This window comes from Nanorana parkeri, unplaced genomic scaffold (assembly GCF_000935625.1).
Source record: "Nanorana parkeri isolate BGI_ZX_2015 unplaced genomic scaffold, ASM93562v1 scaffold647, whole genome shotgun sequence".
NCBI classification, from domain to species: Eukaryota; Metazoa; Chordata; class Amphibia; order Anura; family Dicroglossidae; genus Nanorana; species Nanorana parkeri.
In genome coordinates, this window is record NW_017306915.1 from 676,843 (window position 1) to 685,990 (window position 9,148).

The 9,148-nt window shown below is 45.0% G+C and overlaps 1 protein-coding gene across 1 annotated transcript in view; it reads left to right on the forward strand.

The window, feature by feature from the left end:
- FAM193A (family with sequence similarity 193 member A) overlaps positions 1-9,148 on the forward strand; it is a 64,946-nt gene that overhangs the window by 51,461 nt on the left and 4,337 nt on the right. The window contains exons 18-19 of the mRNA XM_018563280.1: positions 5,790-6,603; positions 7,718-7,799. Coding sequence (XP_018418782.1) covers positions 5,790-6,603; positions 7,718-7,799 — 896 coding nt within the window. The remainder of the gene's footprint in view (positions 1-5,789; positions 6,604-7,717; positions 7,800-9,148) is intronic.

The following is a 9,148-nucleotide window of genomic DNA, read 5'->3' on the forward strand; positions in this document are numbered from 1 at the left end:
GGGGGGTTATTTTTTTTTTTTTTTTTACTATATAATGAAAAAAGCCTTAAATGTAAAAAGAAAAAAGTTTCCCTACTTTCTGTTCTAAAACATTTATTCTTATCCATATTTTTGGTAAAACATAAAAGTCGGGATCACGTCGGGTAAATAGACACCAAACATGTCAATCCTTAAAATTGCGTGTGCCCGCAAAATCGCAAAAATGCCCATAGGCGACGCTTAAAACGCTTTTACCGCTCATCAGTTTAGTGTCATCAGTGATTAATGGCCCTAAAATTATTGCTCTCACTCCGACATTTGCGGCGATATGTAACCTGTGTGGCACATTAGGCGCAATCGTTGTTTTCGCACATAGGCGCACCTGACGCATATCTGCGTGTGTATGTGGGGGGCCGGGACTTTAAAAAAAATTGTTTTCTTTTCTAATTTTTTTTTTTTTATGGATGTTCGGCCGGGAGACGAGGAGGACAGAGGAGTCGGTGCTGGATCGGAAACCAGCGCTGGAGGGACAGCTAAAAACTACAGGAAAGAAGATCAGATTATGAGGCATCATTTAAGACGAGTCCTTACTTTAGCACTTTAAAAAATTGTAGCATAGTAAGAAAAAAAAAAACGCATTTTTATTTGTGGATGGCTTCACCATGCTTTCACACTGCAAACATAAATTTAGTGTTATACGGGTGAACTTGTTTCACACTCAGAGTTTCAGATTTGCATTTATATGCATTTAGAACGCATTTCTAAAATGGACCAAATAGAATTCTGTGCATTCAGGATCTGATTCGAAGCTCTAAATACAAATTTGGCTTTAAACAGTACCATCTACATGCAAGACAACTCTGGGAAGTATAACATTTGTTTATACTTCCAGATAACTTCTGCATTTAGAAAAGCTAAAGGAGGGCTTGCCAGTGTGAATGAGGCCTAAGGAGTATGCAAGTGCTGGGTATCGGGTGGTTAAGTTGCAATCTTCCTGTAACTGGAGAAGGCACGAGCTGCCAAATTGAATTTGTGTGGTACAGTCACATATTATTTTTTAGCCTGACCTTGTCTTATGTTGAAGACTGATTTGCAGGGCCGCTAATCCCATTAATCTCTCCCTGGAAGTCTATAACATTTTGAGAGACAAATGTCTTCAGACATCTCAACTCTCCGGGAAGCTCCGACCGTCAGTCAGAAAAGAAAAAAAGGCATACGATTGCATAGCTTGATTCCTATTGGCTATTGCACTTTGCAATAGCCAATAGCAAACTAGCTAATGCACCTGCCCACTGCTGCTGTCAATCAGCAGAGGGGGACCTGAATTTTTCTATCAGGTCCTCGTCTGCTGATTGAAAGCAGCAGTGGGCGGGTGCATTACCTAGTTTCCTATTGGCTATTGCAAAGTGCAATAGCCAATAGGAATCTAGCTATGCAATCGTATGCCTTTTTTTTTTTCATTCTGACGACTGCAACTGTCAGAATAAAAAAAAAAAAAAAAAAAGCCTGCAGATAGCAAAGAAGCTATTGCTTCCTGTGCTCTCTGCCATCATTTCAGGGGGGTGCTCTCTCCCAGCCCCCCTAACCTCTCCTCCGTGGATGGGGGGGGGGTAGCACCTCCCGGAAATGAGAGGGACACCTCCCTGAAAGTGCTTCTTTCAGGTTGGGATCCCTGTGTCTTTCACTTTATCTCTCTGCTGGAGAGTAATATGAAGGGCCCCAAGTGAATCAGTTTTGCTGAGACCACCTAATAGTTCTATATCAATTATTGGTGCGCACAGCGCTAAATGTTTACATGTTTAAAGTGTCTCAGTACTTGAAATAAAGAAAAGAAACTCCCCTGCACTACTGACATTGGAGGTCAATACATACTCGTACTTGCTTAGGTCCTGATGGGGATCATAAAGGTTTGCCCTCCCCCCCTATCACAGATTGTTATTTGCAAGGTTACCCAGCAAACATTGTAAAACAACGCAGGCTCCACACTATAGCCTGCAATTATAAATTGTAAAATGAGGCGCAATGTGCAGTAAACACTGTTGTGTCGAGTGGATAGCTGTTTTAAATTGAAAGTAAAATAAAGTTGATAACTGGCAGGCTTTCTATGATAGGAAAAGATTGTGGAAGTCTCTTCTGTCATAAAAGCTTTGTGCTGCCTGTCAGCAAATTTTTTTTTTTTTTTGTCCATCCGCTCAGTGCACAAGTTTAGTATCCCGAGATGAAGTTACTCCTGTACGCATGCGCGGGAATTATGTCATCAGGGCTCGGCCATTCAATCGGCCAAAGACTCGAGGAAGGAGCGCAGTGCTGGAGGGGATCGATTTGGTCTGCCATATAGCACATTATAGCTTAAAGCTCCAGGGTTTTTTTCTTTACTGCTCACTGTACTTCAACTTAAAACTGGCACTTTTTATAGTACAGCTTTAGAAAACTGGTAATTCTTCAGTACTTGTTACTACGCCCTAAAAACTTTCCGTGCTCACACTGTGATAGCATTTTTTAAAGAAATGGCCATTACCTCTGCACAACAGCCTTGTTCTACAGGCTGTTCCAAACCTCTTAGTTGCCTTTGCCTATTGTAGGGAGTTGGGTTAAAGGAGAACTATGAGGCGAGTAAAAATCACTCAGCCTCATAATCTGAGCCGACCTGTGACAATGAAACTGTCACAGGTCGGCTCAATAGATCGGGAAGTGAGCGAACACATACCGTCGCTCACTCACTTTTCGATCTATCCCTGCAGAGAGCCGTGACTGTCACTCACAGCTCCCTGCAGGGATCCCCCTCCCCTGTCCGATCCTCCAGCGCTGACTGGCGGATTGGATGGGGAGGGTACAGCTGACTCTGCCTCTATATAGGCAGAGCCAGCTGTCACTCACGCAGCTGGGTGGCAGCTCGCAATATACTGTGCTTTGGGTGACGGGAGGACGCTAGTTTGTGTCCTCCCGTTACCCTTAGGAGAATTATGGGGAAAAGCCCTGACCCCAAAAAATGCCAGCAAACCTGTGTATAATATTTCTTCATGGTTTTATAATTGTGCGCTACAGCACTATAAGTTGCTTTTGCTAGAAAATTAGTTTTCAGTAGGATGAATGCAGGGAGGGATTGCATGGCATTATGGGTAATAACTGTCTTGGCACCCGCAGGTTCTCCTTTCACTATCTGCTACAACATCTGCACACAGTCTCAAATAAAAGGGAATTTTCGTTTTGGTAGACTGTGGTGCAATCACAGAATTACCTGTGTAGAGAAATGCATGCCACAGCAGGTCATTTGTTGATGAGCATTTCAATTTTGGTTTGCACTGGTACGCCATATGTGTTTTTTTTATTTTGTGTGGTTACTGTTGAGCAGCCGCTAGACCTGCACCATGGCTACATTGAGGATTTCAAGTATAGTTGACCACACCTAGAGCAGTGTGCTAAGTGCTATATAGTACAGTAGTCAAAAGAATGAATCATTTTTAGAATGAGCCTTCAGCGGTAGAGTGAAATCTGATTGGTTCCTCAGAATGATGGCACTTGTCAATACTTTAATAAATAAGAGAATTCCACTGTGTGGGTACACCTCATTTAAGCCCAGCTGCAACCAAAAGTGCTCTTTTGATAGTCCAGAATGGTAAACCCACAAGTCGGGTTTTTATTTGACACCTATGTCCCAACTGTGGAGTTTTACTTTTACTTTGTGCGCTGGTGACTGGATGTTACAGGGCCCCGAGGTGATGGGAAATATTCCCATTTGGGATACAGAGAACAATATAAACAGGTGTAGAAGTTTTTTTGTTTGTCCTTCTGTCCAAGTTTGCCTTCCCCCCTCTTTTCTTGTCCAGCCTTCACAGCCAGGAAGTGAGAGAAACTTTTCTAAATGGTGTCTAAGTCCTCACAAGCATTGGCGGACCTAATAACCAAAGGGCCCTGGTGCAAGATTTTATCTTGGGCATCCCTCCCAAGACGGGGGGAGCGGGAGCGGATCACACTGGCCCCTATCCCCCCCAGCGGTCTCTAATGTTGCAGTAGCGTGCTGGATTTACCCTAGACCCTGCAGAGCACACCATAGATCCTGCATAGCCCACCTGAGACTCTCAGGGTCCCAGGTGGGCTGGCCTGCTCGCCGGGGGGTCCCTTTCCCTGCACCTCCTCTCAACTCTTCTTACCTGCTGCTGCTGGGGCCCGGCCTCCTCCACCCCCTTCCCAGTCACCTCTGCCATGCTGCCCCGGTACAGTTGATACCAATGTAAGAGGCAGCCCAGACCCCTCACATGGGTACGGCGGTGTTCTATCAAAGGTTGTGACTATGTTAGAATCCCGCCCAGTTTTTTGGCGGTGGAATGTGTGACCGCAATTAGGTGAAGCATTCCAGCGCTTTCCCAGCTGTTCCAGGGCAGATCGGCATCGCAAATCGCATGTGCAGGAGAAACGATCTGTCCTGGAACTGCTGATCGGTCCTGAAATGTCACTCACTTTGTGAGTGCGGTAGAATGTTAGATCGCAGTCGGAGAGAAGTGAAATTTCAGGACCGAACAGCTGTTCCAGGACAGATCGGTTCTCCTGCACATGCGACTTGCGATGCCGATCTGCCCTGGAAGAGTGGAGAAAGCGTTGGAATGCTTCACCTATTCCACCGCCGAAAAACTGGGTGAGATTACGTTAAAATGTGTGACCACGTCACTGGTCACACATTCTAACGTAGTTTCAAACTGTGATCCAGAGGCCTGTCTGTAATCATTTAATCAGAGAAATAGATTATAATAGGTAATATTCCCCATTTATAATCCACTTGTCTAATTACATGAAGTAAGAGCCCCCCTCCCCTTGGAGCGGTGACTACTTTACAACACACACACGGACCATGGGGAACAAATGTAGTCACCCTCCAGAAGGAAGGACAATGTCCGCACCAATTCAGAGATTTGAGGATCTACAAGATACATTTTACAGTTGAGGTGCTTGAATGTATTAAGTTTTAAAGGGTTAATAAACCCTCAGCGGTTTTTCCATATATCTACTGCTAGCAAGCAGTAGATATATGCAAAAGCATTTAAAAAAAATAACTTTAAAAAAGAGTTTAAACTTACCTGTGTCTCCGCTGCGCGCTCCCGTCCAAACATCTGAAGAGTCTTGGGTGGCCGAAAAAGGATCTTCGTGCGCATTTCAGATGTTCAGCCGGGAGACGAGGAGAGACGCAAGGTAAGTCTATGGAGCAGCGTGCACCCGCACAGACACTGTGGGACATGAGAGAAGGAGGACAGAGTAGTCAGCACTGGATCGGAGACCCGCACCAGCGCTGGAGTGACAGCTGAAAACAACCGTAAAGAAGAACATGATTTAAGGTAAGTACCTACAGCAGGATTGAGAAGGGTAAAAAAAGAAATCTGACTTTAATGTCGCTTTAACTCCTGAGTTTAGTGGCACTTTATTAAAATAAAAATCAGTCCGTTTTTTTTAATTTTATTTAGACAGTAATAAATTATCTTCCATGGTTGTCAAATGCGCCAATGGGTACATTACATTACTTTTAAAAACTTTCCAGTTTGAATATGCTAATCTACCATGAGCTGTAGGTATAATCAGTTTCTAGTAAGAACTTCAATGAGACCTAAAAATAAGGGTTCTTCAGGGTTAATAGTTTGAGAAAAGCTGCCATAGCAGATAGGAGGCTGTGAAGTCTCATAATTTAGACACTCCCATAATGGAATCTACATTGTGATGCAATTCTATTTAAAGTTCTCTTGTGAGGTTCATCGGTATGATCATAAATATCTCTCTTGTATAAGATATATATACATATTTGTCTTATTTTCCTTTACATTCAGCTGGAAGAAAAGGCGCGGCAAGAAGCTGAAGCCAGGGAACAGGAAGAATTACAACTTCTTGAAGAGCAAAGGCAGCGTGAGGACGAGGAAAGGTTCAAACATGAATTTCACCGACACCAGGAGTGTCAGGCCCTGAAGAAAAAGAAAAAAGATCGCTCTCATAGGGACTCTCATAAGGCAGATCAGCTAACACTAATCTCTGTCCCCACCAAGGAACTTAGTTCTGAGACACTTCCCAATGGCACCTTGGAGCAGGATACAGTGTGTATTCCACTCCCTGGCAGGCAGACTCAAAAAACTGAGCCCAGTCAGTTACCAGAGGCAGTGATCGAGCTACCAAATCATGCTATTGGTAGAGACTCAAAACCATGTGTTGCTAAAGAGCTGAAAGCAAAGCAGGAAGAGCAGCTCTCTCTTCTTTTGGATTTGGTCCATCACAAGGAAAACCATGTCAAACAGAAGCAGCCTAAATCACAACTTCCAAAACTCAGTCCGGAACAGGTGAAGAAATCGGACATGCCCAAACTCCCCGAAGTCTCACCAAAACTGAAAATCCAAAACGAAACCAAAGCCCGAGTGCCTGAAGTTGCACCTGTGGTTGAGCAGAAAAGGGAAGAGAAAAAAGGCAGCAACGGTATCCATAAGAAACAGTTTAATCACGTAAAGGAGGAGAAGCCAATGGCAGTTAATGAGTCCCCGATAATCAGCGAGCAGCAGAACAGCAAGACCCAGACCACTGCGGAGTCCCCACAGCCTAAGGGCAAGAGCAAAAGGAATAAGAAAAAGAAAGGAGACAAAGTCAATAACTCAATTGGTAAGACGTTAGGCACACATAGCCATGGTGTTTTTCTAAGTCCCTTCATTCTAATCCCCCTCCCTTCTGCGCCCCTCCTCCTCCCTTCTGCGCCCCTCCTCCACCCTTCTGTGCCCCTCCTCCTCCCTTCTGCGCCCCTCCTTCTCCCTTCTGTGCCCCTCCTTCTCCCTTCTGTGCCCCTCTTCCTCCTTTCTGTGCCCCTCTTCCTCCCTTCTGTGCCCCTCTTCCTCCCTTCTGTGCCCCTCTTCCTCCCTTCTGTGCCCCTCTTCCTCCCTTCTGTGCCCCTCAAAAAAAAAGCCTTCTGCGCCCTCTTCCTTCTCGCGCCCCCTTCCGCTTTATTCTCGCACCCCCTTCCTCTTCCTTCTGACACCCTTATTTTTTTCCTTCTAAACCATAACTCTTCTCATAGCTTTTTCACATCTGCAGTGCTACTTCAAACATCCAAAAATACCTGTCATCACTTTTAATAGGAGGGAGGAATTGCATGTTCCCTGACCTCCTAACGGTACCTGCACCACATCTTAGAAGTCAGTTCCCAGCAGCTGTGCAGTTAGAGGATGTATTGTTTGGGAGATTCCTGTGGTAAAACACTTAGGCCCGGTTCACACCTGGGCGTTTTGTAGCGCGTTCCTACGCCGAAATCCTATTTCCTATGGGTATGGTTCACACCTGGGTGTATCACAGGCCATTTATGAACACGCTACAAAACGCCGTACGCCAGAAAAAGTACAGGAGCTTCTTTGGGGCGCGTATCCATTGGGATACAGCCAGGTAGACCTCGGAAACGCATTTGTCGCTCGTTTTTTTTACCGTGAATCGCGGTCAAACGCGCATATTCGATACGCCTAGGTGTGAACCCAGCCTTGTCCCTACAGCATGCAAAGGGTGATTTTGCTGACAAGCTTTTGTTGCCGTTTCGAGCCAAAAAAATTTTCTTTTTGGTTGACAGTTTTGCAGTAAAACCAGAATTTGATCTCAATATTTTGTGCAAGCCTGAAGCTTTCTTCTAACTTCCATAATGAACGCTTGCTGTTTGTTTTCCCATCACATTGATTGCTTTCTATCGCATGGACTGTGTTTGTAGACTAACAGAGGCACTTGTGTTGACTTCCAGATGACGTATTTCTTCCAAAAGACATTGACCTCGATAGCGTGGACATGGATGAAACTGAAAGAGAAGTGGAATATTTTAAAAGGTAAATGTCAAAGAAAATATGGAAATCATCTTAATAAATCAAAGTTCGGCTGTGAAAGTAAGCTGGCAGGTGTAGAATAAGCTTTTATACTCCATAAGCCTACAAATGGGTAAGACTTCGTGGTATGGCAGCAGGAATTTCAGAGAAGTCTCCTCAGTGGACCTCTGAGTGCTTATACGTCATTAACCATTTGACCAAATACACACTTTGCACTTCAGGAATTGCTTGTGGGTACTAGAAAAGTATGGCGAGTGTTGCATTCCCGTTCCTATTTTGTTTTCCATGTTTAACTACCTGCTTCTTGAGGGCCGGTGGGCGTCTTAAGACGTCCTATCCTGTTCCACTCGTGCCCGCCGCCAGGCGGCGTGCACGATCAGGAAACCGGCTTTGAATGTAAACAGCCAGCGATGGCTATTCAAGCGTTCGGACGTCTGTAGAGACGCCCGATCGCTTGTAATATCCGGTCGGGTGTGCGGGCCCCCCCCCCCCTCCGCCGCCGCCGCTGCTGGCGATCCCGGGCTTCGCTGTTCCCGGTGTGAGCCCTGGACCAGCACAGCAGATCTGCGGCCGGAGATCACACGGAGCTCAGTACTCAAGCTTCGTTTGATCTCCTCTTCTGAATGCAGGCAGTGATGTGTATTACATCACTGCCTGCATTCAGTGTCACTCCGGTACAGAAACCGGAGAGAAGCTGGTGAAGCAGGTCTCTGCTTCATCAGCTTCTCTGGGGGTCCCTAGGTGACATTAGGGGTCATAAAGACCCCTGATGTCTCCATAAAGAGGACCTGTCACTGCAAATTGGCTATCACATAGGGAGCTTGTTTGCTCCCTGTGTGATAGCAATAAAGCCCCCACATGCACACGCAAACATGCGTCAAGCCCGCCTACGTGTGAAATCAACGATTTACCGCCATTGTTACATATCGCCGCGAACGTCGGAATGAGAGCAATAATTCTAGGGTCATCAATCACCGATAACACTAAACTGATGAGCGGTAAGCTTTTAAAGCGTCGGCTATGGTCAATTTTGAGTGTGGTATTTTTTTGCGATTTAGCGGGTGCACGCAATTTTGAAGCTTGACATGTTTGGTGTCTATTTACCCGACTTGACCCCGTCTTTTATATTTTACAAAAAAATTGGGTAATGTTTTATAACAGGGTTTGTTTTTTTTTCAAAAATTTCGGTACTTTTTTTATTATACAGTAAAAAAAACAACCCGTAGTGGTGAATAAATACCACCAAAAGAAAGCTCTATCTGTCCCGAAAAAATGGTATAAAATGTATTTCAGTACAGCGTTGCATGACGGAATAAATGTCAGTCAAAGTACTGCAGCGCTGAATGCTGAAA